This window comes from Pleurodeles waltl, chromosome 6, assembly GCF_031143425.1.
Source record: "Pleurodeles waltl isolate 20211129_DDA chromosome 6, aPleWal1.hap1.20221129, whole genome shotgun sequence".
In the NCBI taxonomy this organism is placed as follows: domain Eukaryota; kingdom Metazoa; phylum Chordata; class Amphibia; order Caudata; family Salamandridae; genus Pleurodeles; species Pleurodeles waltl.
Window position 1 is genome coordinate 1,177,284,499 of NC_090445.1, and position 17,998 is coordinate 1,177,302,496.

General features: G+C 42.9%; 1 protein-coding gene across 3 annotated transcripts in view; it reads right to left on the reverse strand.

Annotated features, from left to right (window-relative positions):
• The window catches only part of FAM149B1 (family with sequence similarity 149 member B1), a 342,707-nt gene that overhangs the window by 23,248 nt on the left and 301,461 nt on the right, over nucleotides 1-17,998 (reverse strand). For 2 of the 3 annotated variants that reach the window (XM_069240410.1, XM_069240409.1), the window contains exon 12: nucleotides 11,008-11,133. The exons of the other annotated variant lie outside the window; for it this stretch is intronic. In XM_069240410.1, the coding sequence (XP_069096511.1) occupies nucleotides 11,008-11,133 (126 nt within the window). The remainder of the gene's footprint in view (nucleotides 1-11,007; nucleotides 11,134-17,998) is intronic. 3 annotated transcript variants of the gene reach the window in all.

Below are 17,998 nucleotides of genomic sequence, written 5' to 3' on the forward strand. Positions count from 1 at the left end.
TTCTGTCCTTTCCACCTGTGCTGACGGAAAAATTGTTGCCTAGTGCCAATGCAGGCACCCATGCACCATGGTGCTAGGATGTCTGCGTTGTCAGCAAGATTATTTTTGTGCAGGAAAGTGTCCCTTCCGGAGAGGCATTTTCCTCTTTATATGTGTGGGGCAAAATGCAGCACACGTGGAAAGAGGAAACAACAAGAAGAAATACAAATATTTTTCCTCGTTGTGCCTGCCGTGGGAAGGCATACAGATTTGGCACATTCCCAGGTTTACAGATCCTTGAAAATCTGTGAATGCATCAAAACCCATGGGTGTTGTGTGGGAACACCCACAGCAACGCCCATGGTACACCTCCCTGACGCAGTGTTAGGCAACGCAGCGACTTGCACTGCGTTGTCTTACACCATATCTACAAGGCCATGAAAAGCCACGTAAAGTGGCATTGCGTGCCCCTGAAGTTATGGACCTGCACTGTGCACTGCCTGTGTGTCACAAAAAGTGACGCAGCGGAGATGCAAGTGGCTTGTAAATATTCCCCAAAGTTTTTAGAAGCCTGCAACATTTCAGATAGATAAAAGGAAAGGAGATGCTGGTTTTGCATGACGTATCCTTAGGCACAAATGCTGTAGAACGTACACATTCATTTAGAAGTGCTGTTGAACCTATTGAGATGAGGACGCCTTTAAAAGGCAGTCATTAAGGTAAAGATAAACAAAAGTCTTGCTTCCCGAGATGATCAGCCATGCATTTTGAGAGGATTCTTGGCTCTGGCTTGGGTCCAAAGTGGAGGACGCTCTATTAACGTTGAGTGCTTCCTACTAAAAACCTAAAATATGCATTGTGGAGATCTATTGCACACTTACAGTTCTCTTGATGTAGTTGGGGGTAGATCTGATGAATGACCAACATTTGAAATGTTTCCACTTTGTATCCATTCGTTGGCAGTCTTGAGATGGAGAACAGGGTTGATTTTTTGTAAGGGACCTCTTTTTCGAACGGTAGTCTATTTCCGTTCATTTTGGGGAATAAGAGACCATCTCTATTTCCTCCTTTTAAAATATAATCTTGAACTCTGGAGGTTTTTACATTTTCTGTATTCTGGGAGGAAGCTGGATCAAAGAACAATTCAATTGCTGCCTCCCCAGCAAGTCAGGACCCAAAAGAAGGTGCAGTCTTGAGGGTGTGCACTGACGGATAGTTTTGAAGATCACCAACATAGTTGCATGAATATTTGGGATAGTGATGTTCAGCTCGTTTGCCCATTCACGAAGACTCCTTTAAAATAGCAAAATGATCAACTGGACAGATGCTTCAAGGAGGAGACTGAGGTGAATAAACACTGTTCCTTAGAAGTAGGGTAGGGTTGACGTTAGTTTAATATCGCTGTTAACTTCAGGCGTGGTGCGCTTGTCCTCGTCAATCAGCAACTGCCGAAACCTAGAATGTCCACTGTACAATCTCGGTCGACATTCCAACATAGAATTACCACGAGCATAGCAACACCGAGGAAGATTACAACACATCCTCCCTCGTTGACTTTACAGAATAATTTAAGTTATAACACAAGATTAACAAAGTCAAACAGAAATCCCACAACACATAAAGAAGAAAAGGCAGATAAATGAAATAACTAAATAACGACATGTAATCTTTGCACGAATGCAATACAATTATATAAAACAATCTTTTAAAAATACAGGTAGTCTTTGGGGTCTGGGTACCCTAACGCCGTGTGAATAGGTTGTGTGACAGAATTCTGTCCCATTGCAACACCAGCACTACTGTCACCACTCCCATCTCCCACCATTACACACTTCACGAGAATTTGCTACATCTTCATATCCCATTAACATGTAACCACTACACCCATTACTTTCACCACAACTCACCTTACTATGTTCAGAACTATATTTTGCTACATTTCTCAAGTTCCACCGTTGCCCATTGGAAAGAATCACATGCCATCTGTGAACTTTCTTCACTTTAAATAGACCCAAAAATGTGTTCAAACCTCTTTTTATGTGACCTGACCCAATCACCACACTTAATCCTCTGCCTAGCACCATCAGTTTTGGATTCCTGACAACTGTTAGGAAAAACACTCCTTTCAATGAAACTTCTCATCCATGAAGGGTTGAGTTTGCAAATGGGTTTCCTTCCCCCTCATAACCATAAATGGCATCAAGCCAGTACTTAAATTCTCTATAGTGCGATATGCCCAAACCAATTCAGACAAGTTCCACATGTAAACCATTCGCCAAAGCCAACTGTAAACCTCCTTTAATTACATGATTAGCTCGTTCTACAATTCCATTGGCACGGGGATTATATAATGCTGTGCGCGCATGCTTAATACCACAATACTCCAAGAAATCCCTCATCACTGTAGAAGTAAGTTGAGTATCATTGTCAGTAATAAGAACAACAGGGAAACCCTCCTCACCAAAAACTCCTCTTAACACTTTAATGATGGTCACTGTAGTAATCTCTGACATGAATTTAGCAACCAACCATTTTGAATGCACACCCACCCACCATAACTAAGGCAAAACTCCTTTCATGACCTATCCCTGACAATTGTCCAATCAAATCCATACATACGGTGTGTGCCATGGTTTGTCAGGATCTGTTATACTCCCACATTCTGTTTGTATGCCAAGTTTCAAACGCTTTTCACTCTCTTTACACTCAGAAGATCGTTCAACCCATCCTGCAATATTGCCATCCATACCAGGCCACCAAAATTCCATCCTAAGCTTTTTCTTTGTAAGGGTCTGTCCCAAGTGAACCTCATGGGCAATATCAAACAATTTTTACTCACACCTGTGGGTGGAACAATCCTTTCCCCACGCAACATCATAATTCCATCAATCTCAGATAACTCATCTAAAATCTTGTTAAAAGGCCGTACAAGAGCAGGAAGAGTACTATCCCTTCTGCTGCCTTTTTTTAATCAAAGTTATGACATCCTTTAACACATTGTCATTCTCCATAGCTATACACCAGTCTTTCTCAGTCACAATACCTTTGCTCCAATGTTGAACTTCACCCACACTAGAAACTGCTCCCTCTTGTTCACTTTCCATCACATTTTCTTTATCCACAAGTTGCCAATCAAGAGCTAAATGTGAAAGGCAGTCAGCCTGAACATTTTTCCAACCTGAAATATATTCAACTCTATAGTTGTAGTCCTGCAGCGGTGAAGCTAGCCTGGCAAGTCTTGCTGAACCCTTACCAGTTCCACCAGGAGAAATAATTTTAAACAAGGGTTTGTGATCAGTACGCAGTATAATACTATTGCCCCAGACATACATGCCAAAATACTCAACACCCTATGCTGCCAACAATGTCTCTTTCTCAATGACCACAAAGTCTCTCAGCATCAGTTAATGTTCAGGAACCAAAAGCAACAGTTTTCTCCACAGATCCATGAACATGAGACATGACTTCACCTATGCCAATTGCACTAGCATCAACAGTTATTATATATATATATATATCTATATATATATATATATATATATATAGATATATATATATTTATTTTTTTATATATCAAAGGGAACCAGTATGCCGGCATTGCAAACAACCTGTTGTGCTGCTTCCCAGACAAAATTAGTTCCTTTACGCATAAGAAGCTTAAGACTTTCTGTCTTACTAGCAAAGGCTTTCACAAACTTAGAATAGTATTCGATCAAACCTAAGAAGGACCATAGTTGTTCTTTATCCTTTGGTGATGGCGCAGACTTGATGGCGGTTAACAAATCATTTTTTGGTTTGACTCCATCCTCAGACAGTGAGTAGTCGAGATATTCTACTTCTCTCACAAGAAATTGACATTTTTCCCACCTTAAGTGTCAAGCCAAATTTTGTTAATCTATCCAAAACCATTTTCAATGCAACATTGTGGGTTTCAATGGTGTCATCAAACACGAGAATGTCGTCTTGAAAGTATATCACACTGGTTAGACCTTTAAAGACTTCACACACCATCCGCTGAAATACGCTAGCTGCAGATGCTAGGCCGAAAGGCATCATTGTGAACTGAAAATCTCCTTCCATGGTGATGAATGCCGTCAACACTTTGGAGTTCGTATGCAATTTCACTTGATGATATGCATGTTTAAAATCCAGTTTAGAGAAATACTTTGCACCCTTAAAAAGCAAAACAAGTTCATTGATATTGGGTAACGGAAAATTGTCTGATTCAACTCTCTCAAGTCCACACAGAATTTCAACCTCCCATCTTTTTATTTTGTGATTACAACAGGTGATAACCAATCTGACCCTTCCACGGGTTCAATTACCCCACTCTCCAACAATTCTTTGAGTAATTCTTTAACTTCTTCTCTAACTAATAACAGCACTTTCGTAACTTTGTGTTGTACAGGTATAGCACCTTCTTGCTTCAGTTTAATTTCCTGTACATACCCTTTCAACTCTCCCATTTCCTTCTTAAACATGTCCTTTGCCCCTCGCAGAATATCAGCTAGTGTGATATTCTCAACCACCATGACATGAGTGGAAGCATGTAGAACTGTAACAATGTGGAGATCATACTGGTGCTGCCACCCAAGAATAGGAGGACAGGCTCTGCAACGTAAACTTTGCCCGAAGTCTTTCTCTCTTTAAAGTTTTCTCAGTAAACATGTAACCAATTATATCAATCTGTTCCCCTTGGTATCCCCTGGGATTTACGTCCTTAGTTAACAACCTTGTTGTGGGTCACTTCTGGACAAACAAATCCTTCGGCAAAATCGTATATAATGAACCCGAATCCACCATCAATTCCACGGACACATCCTTTATGTTAAATACAGCTTTAGGTCTTTGCATTCTCTGCGTTACATCACCCTCAATGTCAGATTAGGAAACACACAATACCCTATTGTCAACACCAGCAGACCCCGAGGATCTGGTGACTCTGACACCTATCAACCTTATCACTGCTTAAAATTTCTTCAACGTCATCAACAACTGCAGCCACCTTTCCTCTGGTGTACTCCCTCTCTTTGCATACCTTAGCAAAGTGTCCTTTACGTCCACACTTACTACATTCTTTCCCTATAGCATTACAGTTTTTTTAATCGGAGGTGAGGTATCTACTGCCACATCTTGTACACAACTTGTTATTAATCCTGCAATTGCTGGTAAAGGAGTTATTATACTTACCCCGTGATGACTTTGAAGTCATGGCAACCACACTACTTACAACTGTCACTTCTTCACAACACTCTTTTTTTTCCCATCTGCTTCATACAAAATTCAGATTCCTTCAACAACTTTAGCAATTTCAATGGCGTCCTTCAATGTAGGGTCCTTAGCGGCCCACAATCTTTCTTGCATTTTCCTGCTCCTGCATTGTACAATAAGTTGATCCCTAATCATCTCTTCTGTCATTACGCCAAATCTACACTTAACAGACAATTCTCTCAACCGTGTAACAAATTAATCAACCAATTCCTTAACTCTCTAGGGTTGAGTATAGAATTTTTATCTTTGCATTACCACATTTTCAGTTTTTGCAAACCTCAAGGGGCCTTAGAGGCCTTTTCCTTGCCTCTAAAAATACATCTTCAATTGGCTGGCCTGACTGATTAACTGCATTAGGCAAATACTTGAACACATGGTGACCTTCCTTACCCAAAGAAGTAAGTAAGATGGCTTTTTTTCTGTTGGAGGAAAACCCTAAACCATCCAAAGCCTCAAGATAGTTATCGAAAATATCAATCCATTCCTCCCATTCTATTGGTGGAGCACCTGGTTGAGTCAAAAACTGAGGTAGTAAGTTAATTTGTGTTGATGTTACATTCATGCTTATTTATCTTTTTTTTTTTTTTTTTTTAAACAACAACTAATTTTTTTTCCTTCTAAAGATTTTTTTTTTTTAAAGCAAGAAGAAACAAAAAAAACCAACACAATAACAATAAACAATATTCTTAAAACTTGTCTTATTAAAACAAAAAGTCACATGCAGGTGTGCCCATCACCGCAACAGACACAATCCTCCGGTGAATGAAATGACACGAAGATCGTATCCATCTGCTCCATACAAAATGTCTTTGAGAAATGCAAATTCAATGATGACTTTTCCAACGTTGCATCGCTAAACGTGTGCGCTCTCTGAAGCAATTGACCTCACATTAATATGCTAATTCGCGCTGCGAAGCAAAGTCAATGACAATTTTCCCAACACTTCAAGATGGTCACCGGTTGCGTCACTGTACGTCGCTTTTATTTACTTTAGATGGGTAAACACGCTCGAAACATAGCGTGATTCCACTTAAACCTGCGCGCAACAAGGAAGACGCATTCACATTTTTAAACAGTGTCAGCTCGCGGGGTAAGCAGCTGAAAACAGTTAATAAACTTTCAATTTCAGTCTTCTGCATACGCACTGCATACTGTGCTTACACGTGAGACGCGCTAGTGAAGTCCTTACTTGAGCACCTTTCAAACACGCTGTTTGCAAGGTGAACGCGCTTCACAAATACCGGCATTCCCTGGGTTCTGTGTATCCACGCAGAATAGTGCCTGCCATCCTTCGTCGCCAAAAATGAAGTGAATAAACACTGTTCCTTAGAAGTAGGGTTAACGTTAGTTTAATGTCGCTGTTAACTTCATGCGTGGTGCTCCTGTCCTCGTCAATTGGCAACTGCTTAAACCTAGAACGTCCACCGTACAAGCTTGGTAGACATTCCAACTTAGAATTACCACAAGCATAGCAACACCGAGGAAGATTACAAAAGAGACACTCAGACAGGCTGAGAGAATAAGTTTTTAGAAGATTATGATGAAAGGGTGATAGACCTTGCATGTGAATGTAGTGACCTCAAATGTCTTATAAATGGCAAGCAACACGATCAGTGTCTTGAACTCCAAGAAAGCTATGTAGTGTTCCAGAGTGTTGTGCTTCTGGAAACGTCCTACAATGCAAAGTTCTTGTTAAATGAACAGAGAAGCTACTGGAAGAGACACTGCAGGTTGTGGGAGGCTGGCCTGGTTTGTAGTGGGTACCTGGGGTACTTACACCTTATACCAGGTCCAGTTATCCCTTATTAGTGAAGTAGTAGTTTTCTAGCAGTTTAGGCTGATAGAGGTAGCTATGGCAGAGCAGCTTAGGCTGAACTAGGAGACATGCAAAGCTCATGCAATACCACTTATAGTTACTCAGTACTTATACACAAGTAAAGACAATACTCAGTGTTACCAAAATAAAGGTAGTTTATTTGGGTGACAGTACCAAAAATATCTTAGAGGCAATACTCCTTCTGGAGGTAAGTATTATACACAATATATACACTAGACACCACAATTAGACAAGTAATTAGTCACAGTACAGTGCAAACAATAGGAAATGCTATAGAATGCAATGGGAGAAAATAGGTCTAGGGGCAACACAAACCATATACAAAATAAAAGTGGAACGCGAACCACGAATTCCCCCCTAGACAAGTGTAGTGTGTAGAGATTTGCTGTGAGACTAAGAATACAGTAAAGGTAAGTAAATTACTCCACCCTAGAGTCTAGAAAAGCAGGACTAAAGTACTGCAAGTTTCCTTAGGACACACTACACCTTGTGATATGGATTATTGCAGTAACCAACCAAGTCTGCAAATAACTACTGGATTCCTGGACCTGAAGACCTGCAAAAAAAGGGGACCAAGTCCAGAAGTCGAAAGAAGTTCCAGGAAGGACAGGAGCCCCTGCCAACCCAGAAGAGGGTGCAAAGGAAGAGTCCCCGGTTGGACGAAGACTGCAGAAATGCACCGTAGGAAGATGCCAGCAGGTTCCTGCGTGATGCAAAAGATGTCCCACAACGTGAAGATGGATGCAGACGTGATTTTGTGTTGGAAGTCGCCAACAAGCCTTGGTTATGACAAATAAGCGTTTTGCGTCAAAATGGCACTGGCTGGACCCAGGTGGGACCTGGGGGTCTCAACTCTGTGTGAGGAAGAAGAGGGGGCTCTCAGCACTTCAGAGAGCCCTCAGAATGCCATACAGCACCCACGGGAGTCCCAGGACACGGGGACAAAGGAGGTGCAAAACATGGTTGGTACAGCAGTATAAAGAAGGGTCCAACGCCGCCGGAGGTCAACTCAGCGAGTTGAGGGTCGCAGGACAGAGTGCTGGGGACCTGGGCCAAGCTGTGCACGAAGGAATTTTGCAAATAGTGCACAGAGGCCTCAGGAGGTGAAGAAGATGAAGAAGACGTGGTGCACAGGGGTACTGTCGCTCTCAGGGAAGGCAAGGTCTTACCTCCTCCAAATTGCATCAGCAGGACCTCAGGACAGTCTATGTCGATGGAGTTCACCCTCTGTGTTTCTAGAAGCATGCTCGTCGCTGTGAGAGGAGTCCAGGAGTACCGTTCGTTGTCTTGGAAGGTGCCTGCGTGAGCAGGGGAGTGACTCTGTTACCCCACAGGAGATTTCTTCAGTCCTTCTGGTGCAGGGTGAAGACAAGGAGTCCCCAGAGCGTGCACAACATGGAAACTGTTGCAGTTGCTGACTGGAGCTGAAGTTGCAGAAGAAAAGCATCCCTTGTGGATACTTTGTTGCTGTTACAACGGTTCCTGGAGCAGGCTGAGGTTGGTCCGAGGTCAGAGGATGAAGTAGTAGTTACAGAGGGTTCCTGAAGGAAACTTGCAAGGAGAATCTGAAGAGAACCCATAGGAAAGACCCTAAATAGCCCTGAGAGGGGGATTGGGTACCTTATCAGGTAAGGACCTATCAGGAGTGGTCTCGGATATCACCTGCTGGCACGGGCCACTCAGAGCCCTCCGGAGTGCCCCCACACCTTGCAAAGCAAGATGGCTGAAGTCTGGGACACACTGGAGGAGCTCTTGGCACCACCCTTAGGGTGGTGATGAACAGGGGAGTTGTCACTCCCCTTTCCTTTGTCCAGTTTGGTGCCAGAGCAGGGGGCAAGGGGTCCCTGAACCGGTGTAGACAGGCTTATGCAAGGAGAGCGCCATCTGTGCGCTTCAAAGCATTTCCAAAGGCTGGGGAGGCTACCCCTCCCCAACCTGTAACACCTATTTCCAAAGGGAGAGGGTGTAATACCCACCTCTCAGAGGAAATGCTTTGTTCTGCCTTTCCGGGACTGAGCTGCTCAGACCACAGGAGGGCAGAACCCTGTCTATGAGGTGGCAGCAGCTGTAGCTGCAGTGCAAGCCTCAGAGAGCTGGTTTGCAGTACTGGGGGTCCATGGTGGGGCACCCAGGATGCAAGGAATTGGCTCCCCAATACTAGATTTGGAATGGGGGACAATTTCCTGATCTTAGACACCTTACATGGCCATATTCGGAGTTACCATTGTGAAGCTACATATAGATATTGACCTATATGTAGTGCACGCGTGTAATGGCGTCCCGCACTCACAAAGTCCCGGGAAATGGCCCTGAACTATGTGGGGGAACCTTTGCTAGTGCAAGGGTGCCCTCACACTTAGGAGCTTTGCACCTAACCTTCAGCAAATGAAGGTTAGACATATAGGTGACCTAGAAGTTACTTAAGTGCAGTGAAAATGGCTGTGAAATAGTGTGTGCACTATTTCATGCAGGCTGCAGTGGCAGTCCTGTGAAAGGGTTTGTTTGAGCTCCTTATGGGTGGCAAAAGAAATGCTGCAGCCCATAAGGATCTCCTGGAACCCCAATGACCTGGGTACCTAGATACCATATACTAGGGACTTCTAAGGGGGGTCCAGTGAGCCAACTGAAATTGGTAAATGAAGTCATTAGCCTACAGTGACAAATTTAAAAGCAGAGAAAGCGTAAGCACTGAGGTTCTAGTTAGCAGAGCCTCAGTGACACTGTTAAGCGCTATTCACAACACACACATTAGGCCACAAACTATAAGCACTGGGGTCCTGACCAGCATGATCCCAGTGAGACAGGCAAAAACATACTGACATACATGTAAAAATGGGGGTAACATGCCAAGAAAGATGATACTTTCCTAAACTCATTTAAAAAAGATGTCTCTATAATCATCACTGTTAGCTGGAAATCACAAGAGAGAATACTTATTTGCTGCAACACAGGTGTGCGCTTTTCATCAGTTGATCCAGCTATTTCCTGTGTTGGGCTCTGGGTACTATGCCACATTTTTTTTCCAGTCTGTGGAAACGCCCGTCTACAAGTACACATACTAGCATTCTATTTTTAATATTTCCTTGTTTTCCACAAGGCAAAGAGAAATCAACATGCACACCCTACTGTTTAGTTTTCTCTCTTAGGATCACCGACTAGAAGACATCCATGTTACCACTATGAGCAACTGCCTAGCCAATAGCTATGTTCATAATACTTCTGTTCACTCACTATATTTCTAACAGAAGTCGATGTGACTATTCACTGCCATCTTTTGTATACCAGTATACTTACTAAATTTGTTGATGCTTGTAGAATACTCTCTCCATTAGCCATATTGTGGACAATATTAACAATTTCACCGACATTCTGATTATTTTCTTCCGTTTCATACCATCTTCAGATTAAACTTCCTTTAACTGTTTTGAGTATCTCAATAACTTTTTCTATTCACATATTTCTTTGTTGTATTTCTCTCAGGCATCGTTTTCCATTGTGAATAAAAGCCCTCTGGGCCATTATCATGTGTATGGCATTCCCTATAGGGATACTGCTCCATCAAACAACAAATGGTCTTTTGGTTTCTGTACCTGAAATGACTGGATCATAAAACACTAGACTACAGATGGTCAGGAGCTGCAGGCAAAGGCACAGGATGGCCTACACTTACCCACACACCCCAGCACTACAGTGGGAGCAAAAAGCGTTCCTTCTGCACGCCAAGACAGGCCACATCCTCCCCTTTACCGCTCACATCTTCCCTGTAATACAAACGTGACTTTTACCACCTGCTCACAGTACCCCTTCACCTAAATCCGCCCATCTCGTAATAAGGGCCATAGTAGTCATAAACATTCTTACTAGAACTAAATAAAGCTAAAATACCAAAAATATCTTATACTTTGTTTCTCATTTCTCACCAAGCAATGGATGGTCTTCCTTCTGCTCCTCAACTTTAGAAATACCTTGAGGATGGAGGGAACTTGATGTCATGCGAGATGAGCTCTTGCCTAAACTGATCCCTGTCACTCCAATATTGATGGAATCTGCCAAAATAATAAACATCTGAATTACGAGGCATGTGCCCAGAAAATGCTGATGAAAAATATTCAATAAGATTAAGGCTTTTGATCAACTTTACTTGGAATAAATTTAAAGAGTTTCTATTTTACCTTTCAATAGAGATACATCTACGGAGGATGTGGGCCACAGCAGAATGTCAGGAGTTTTCTGTCAATAAATGTAGTCTGCTAGATACATCTGATAACAGTGAGGATCCACCAAGCTCTAAGATGGTGCTAGACCAGGCAAGTTGCACAACAGGAGAACAGGTAGTGAATAGGAGGCTGGATGGGCAGAGGGAGTGGTGGTACCTCGGCTGATCCAGCCATGAAGGTGGCCCACCAGGTGAGCTACTTGCTCAACTCAGCCCACTCCAGCACTACGGGGGGAGCAGAAAACGTTCCTTCTGCACCCCAAGCCAGGCAACATCCTCCCCTTCACTGCTGACATCTTCCCTGTAACATAAACTTGACATTTACCTCCTGCTCACAGTACCCCTGCACCTAAATCCGGCCATCTCGTTATAAGGGTCATAGTAGTCATAAACATTCTTAGTAGAACTACATAAAAAGCTAGAATACCAAAAAATATTTCATACTTTGTTTCTCATTTCTCACCAAGCAATGGATAGTCTTCCTTCTGTTCCTCAACATTAGAAATACCCCGAGGATGGACGGAACTTTATGTCATGTGAGATGAGCTCTTGCCTAAACTGATCCCTGTCACACCAATATTGATGGAATCTGCCAAAATAATAAACATCTGAATTACTTGGCATGTGCCCAGAAAATGTTGATGAAAAATATTAAATAAGATAAAGGTTTTCAATCACTCACTCTTTGAATAAATCTAAAGAGTTTCTATTTTTACCTTACAATAGAAATACACCTACGGAGGAGGTGGGCCACAGCAGAATGTTAGGAGTTTTCTGTCAATAAATGTAGTCTGCTAGATACATCTGATGAAAGTGAGGTTCCACCAAGCTCTAAGATAGTGCTAGACCTGGCAAGTTGCACAACAGAGGAACAGGTAGTGGGTAGGAGGCTGGATGGGCAGAGGGAGTGGTGGTATCTCAGCCGATCCAGCCATGAAGGTGGCCCACCAGGTGAGCTATTTGCTCAACTCATATCTTATGCCACAATTTATACTTACTTGAGATAACCATACCTGTAACTGCTGAATTTCTATGGTTTTGTGCTAGTAAAATGTGAACCTAACTATATTGTCCCTTTAACCTCTGTTTTTTAGGTGAAAATCTATGACTGTTTAAATTCTAATTCCTAACTATAACGTCCCTTTAACATTTGTTTTTTCAGTGAATGTGTGTGTGTGATGTGTTTACGTATGTACATATATAGTCATCAATGGCACATCTGCAGTTACAGTGATGGAAATTTGGTGGAATGCTGTAAGATGGTAATTGCAAAATTGTAAGGCGGCAACAGACCAGCAAAAAAGACAAATTGTGTCATAAACCGTTGTAAACAATTAAAAAAACACATTAAAATCTCTGTGCCTCAAGATCTGGCGCCTGTAGAGTGCAGAGAAAAAGAAATCAATATCACACACACACAACTCATATTGGACCTGTGATGTCCACAACCGGGAAGATTCACAAATCTGCAAATGAGGTCACACAGCACTATCATGCTGTTATGAAAAAGTTCTGGATCTAGTCTGCTGCCTGGAAATAGGTTTACATAAGGAATCTGCAACCAGTAGTAGTGATTTGTTTATAAGAAGCCTTATCTATGGGTGAGAGACCTTGCCTATAAAAGGTCTTGCCCATGAGAAAACTCATCTCAAATCAATCTTTATTCCGGTTAGACAACCATAAAAGTTTCAAACATGAACAGGCGCGTCCCGTACTTTAGGGCAGAGGTGCCATGACCCCCCACCTTTTGCCCCTCATGAAGAGTGGCTGTCAGGATGAATAAAGGTCAGCCTGACAGACACTCTTCATGTTCAGGTCAGGCTGCCAGGAGCAGACATGCGTGATTTGTGCAGAGTCCTGACTGCCTGAGCTGAACTTTGCTGGGCTGAAAAGGTCACAACTTCTGTGAGCCTGACCTCCACGGCTCAGCAAAGGTGGCTGGAGGCCCTCCCCCGGGTGACGAGGGAAGCGTCACCCATTGACTTCGACCTGGCTTCAGGTTTAAGCCCTTTAGCGCCCAGGGTGAGTGTCAATCAGTGACACCTCGTCACAGAGTGTGGAGGGGTCAGCAGTCTCACTGACCCCATCCCACTCTGTGACGAGGCTGGGACTGCTGCATTCCCAACCCTCCTGGGATCTCAAAGAAAGAAAGGAAGAAAGAAAGAAAGAAAGAAAGAAAGAAAGAAAGAAAGAAAGAAAGAAAGAAAGAAAGAAAGAAAGAGTGAAAGAGTGAGACCGAGGCAGAGAGAGAGAGAGAGAGAGAGAGAGAGAGAGAGAGAGAAGAGAGAAGAGAGAGAAGAGAGAAGAGAGAGAGAGAGAAGAGAGAAGAGAGAAGAGAGAAGAGAGAGAGAGAGAGACCGAGGCTGAGAGAGAGCGAGTCCGAGGCTGAGAGAGAGCGAGTCCGAGGCTGAGAGAGAGCGAGTCCGAGGCTGAGAGAGAGCGAGTCCGAGGCTGAGAGAGAGCGAGTCCGAGGCTGAGAGAGAGCGAGTCCGAGGCTGAGAGAGAGCGAGTCCGAGGCTGAGAGAGAGAGAGATCTTTTTAAATGAATGTTTGGTGTGTGCGTGCATGTTTGAATGTTGATGAGTGTTGTTAATGGATGTGCATGCATGCGTGTGTGTGTGTGTGTGTGTGTGTGTGTGTGTGTGTGAGAGAGAGAAAGTGTGAGTGTGCTTTCTGCCCGTCCCTCTCCCTTCTAAATCTGCCGGCCGCCACTGAAGAAACAAAAAAATCAAGACACACAATTAAAAGAGTGAAAGACTACAATTAATAAAAAGCAAGAAAAAATAAATGCAGTCAAAAGGATATGATCAAATAATTGATAAAAAAAATTTCTAAGCAATCATGGTACAACACAGTAAAACATGTTAATACCTGTTGTAACTTGTGCAGAAATATCATAGTGGGTTTACAATTCATATAACTCGTTATCCTTAATGGTGCTTTTAACCACAATTACCTAGGCTACTTATAAAATTTACAAATTAAAACAAAGCTTATTGTGCTGTGTAAAAAAGCCAAAACAGGCAAGGTGGCAACGTTCTCAGCCATTTTAGGAAATGTGACATGAAGATGCATAAGATTCAAACATAAACAAGTCAACAGATATCTATGTTCTGAATTCATTATCATAAACAGATACTGCTGAATACTGACCAAGGTAGCAAGGAAAGACTAAGCCAACAAATGTCTTCAAATATCTCAGATTTTCTTTTTGAGAAATTCTGCACATGGATTATAGGCTACTAAAAAAACTCTGGTTTCCCCAAGCTCCTACGAAACAAGACTATGAAGTGCACTGACCATAGTCAAGGGACAGACAATGTTCTATAATCAATCAATTAAATGGGGTCTCTGGTTTAGACCAGACTTCATGCCACTGGATAAGTGGACGTGATTTAATAAATTACCAACATAATTGAGACCCAATTCCCTGTGTCATAGGTAACTTTTAGATTGGTACCATTAACACATTTCTTTGAGAGTTTTTAGTCCCAGCCTACTGAAAAATATGAATATCATGTAAATATAGCTCTCAAACTAAGATTTCTTGGTGGCTCTTTGTCGGGCCCATGACCCCTGGAAATTAAATTGAACCAGGTAAGAAAAGGCTTTGCATTTTCAATAAACACACCACCAATTGAAAAGTGAGTACTGCAAAGGCATAAGACCACAATACAGTTGTATTCAAGTAAGTACTGAAATCCAAGTAGTCCATATAATAAGCAAAGGCATACAACAGAGTTTGCAAACCATTAGCAGTCCTAAACATTAAAACACCATTGTCTGCATAAAGTCCCTTAATGGTATATGTAAGTCTCCGCTAAGGAAGGACTAGCAAGCCCTATGACAAGGAACTGTATATTATTAAGCAAGAATATACTTTCATATATGTCTTAACAGCAAACTCCTTAAGGTTGTTTTGCCGAGGAAGGTTAGTAACCTCTTTGGCCAACACAGGGTAACCGACTAGCATCCCAGCCTGACTAACTTCTGAATGGGACTATCTAACTGGGTACTGTAAGGTATCAAATTAATCGTGGCATTAAATGGGACTTAAGGTCAAGTCGACATTTATGTCACATTTAAAGGCAAGCAACATTTAGAAAGTTGCCACTCTGTGTTCCAGCTAGTCCAGTGGCCTCACAAAGGCCCTGACACATTCCCAGGCTCAGGAACAAAGGAAGTTGACGCAGGGGGAGGTGTGACTTCCTCCCCCAGGGTGGCCACTTAAGAGTGTTAGTCCAAAAGTAAAGCTTCAACAGGGAACCCGCCTTTGAAGGGCAAACAGTGATAATATTCCCAAGCAAGCTGCCTTTTGTTCTTGCAGGCAACCTAGGGACAGGGACAGAGAGGGAGACCCAGTGTCAGAACCGTTTTTTCCATGGGTGTGTAGCCACTAAGCAACCACACCTCTGGAGTGGGCTACCAAGCTCCTGACGTCAAAGGAAGGGTTATGCCATCTTGAGAGGAGCTAGAATGTTGCACTCTGGGATAGCAAGATGCCACACAACGGGAACTGTGTAACTCAAAAGGAGGAGGACCTACTAGCCCATTAGCTAGTGACAGCACTGTACCCTCAAGGCTCTTTCCTACGATAAATATGGCACCCTTGGCAACCTGCCTCTCAGGACACCGGGGCTCTGGAGACAGGACAGAAGGAAGACCATTCCATCTTACAGACGTTGGAAGCACACAAAGAGAAACTGCAATGGCGGCGTGACACCACTTTCTGCACTTTGGACTAGTAAAGTATGGACCCTGTCTGGAGTTCTTGGCTTGGGGAAAAGTTAATTCCCAGCCGTAGATCGAAGCAGTGACTCCAAGGGTCAGTTGGCTGGCCCCATGGAAGAGCACTAGGGACACTAAAGATGGAAGAGCCCAAAGTGCCATGTTGGTAGCCACTGCAGATGATTTGCCACTACGAGATGCCAGGGCACATCAATGGACTTATCAGAGATAGCCAAAAGTTGCACCCATGTCTGCTGGATCCGTGGGTGTTGTCTATTCACGGATTTATCACAACCAAGGGACACTAGCCTCCACCAAAGGTTTGCCTCCTGACTGTTGAATTACAAGAACTGAAGGCCTGCCGCAGCAGTGCAAAGAGGACTTTGTGGGAACCAAAGATCTGTGGCCAAAGTCACCCCACCTCAATCGCAGACTGACCTAGAATTGACCCCTTTCAACCGTGCAGCATCAGGAGCATCCTTTGTCTACATCCCTCAGCATCAGGACCACTCCATTGTCATCTAAGGCAGTTGTACTGTGGATTTTGGATTTTACCTTAAAGACATTCTGGTGGCCAGGTAACTCCCTAAAGTATACTTACTGGCCTCCTAGACCTCTGCCCTGTCGGAAATGGTCAGTCAAATTTAGTCAGAGTTGAAGGACTAACTTGTTCAAACTTTCCAAAAGTTTCCAAAGTTTGTGTTGACCACTGCTTCTTTGCTGTTGATGTAAATGGTATTTAATGCTTTAAAAAGTCATATCTTTGGAACCCGCTGGTAGATTTTGATGATCAAGGACTCTATTAAAAAAAAAAAAAAGTCATAAAAATATGCTCTATTTTATTTTAAAGAAACGGTTGTTGTGCGACTTTCTTATTTCGCTGTTTGGTGCGGTTAAATACTTTACACATTGTTCCTTGTCTAAGCCTTACTGTTCGCAGCCACAGTTACCCGGGGTTCAGCTTAAGGTTGAGTAAACGTGCCTAACTGGCGCCAGGGCAGTATTTGTGAGTGTCCTGCACAATAAGGCCCCACAGCCATATACAGTACACCCAAATCCTCATACTGACCTTCAGTAGATCTGTACCCTTCTCAAGGAGTGCCATCTAGGCCCCGGCCCTTTCCATGGGGACTTGATTTCAGTGAGAGGCGAACCTCATTTAAATCAAACGATAAAAGTTGGTGCTAGAAAGTGGATTACCCACACTTAGCAATAGGCCAGAAACCCCCACTATGTGCAGTCAAGGTTTCAGTAAATTAATCCTTGCTCAACCCTTCGTAGCTTGGCCCACAAGCAGTTAGGCTTAACTTAGGAGACAGGTGTGTAAAGTATTTAATATCAACAAAACAGTAAATAAGTAAAACACAACACAATAAAAATCCAACACGAATGTACATAAATATGACATATTTTTATGTTTAAAATGGCACCAAAACTCCAAAAATCCAAAGTAGGGAATCGGAGATATGAATTTTTTAAAGGTTAATGAAAAAAAGTGCTTTCTAGCACGTAGAAAACAATAGCGCCAACCGGGGACATCTGGTCACACTTGACTGGGGCAAAGTCAAAAGTTGAGGCCGACTGCAATGGGACCCTGCTCGGATGCACTCAGCAGGAGGCCTCAGTCAAAGTTTTACCTTCACACTTAGAAACTTTTCTGGAGATTTTCTTCCTCAATGTCATGCAATCCTCCTCAGTAGACTGTTTCAATGTGAAGTCGTAGTATGCCTTTCTGCAAGCCCCCGGTCAAATCCTGCAAGTCGAGCTCCTGAGCTTTCAGTGGGACAAACCGGAAATTCAGGCCAGGCATCGGGTCACTCCATTTACGGAGCTTTTTTCTCAAAGTTGCTCAAAATGTCACCAAACTTCTGGATCTTCTTCCAGAAGTCCTTTTTGGGTCCTTGGAGTGTCCACAAACTTGATCTAATGCTCCAGAAGCTCTGAGTTGCTCATTGGAAGTTGGGACT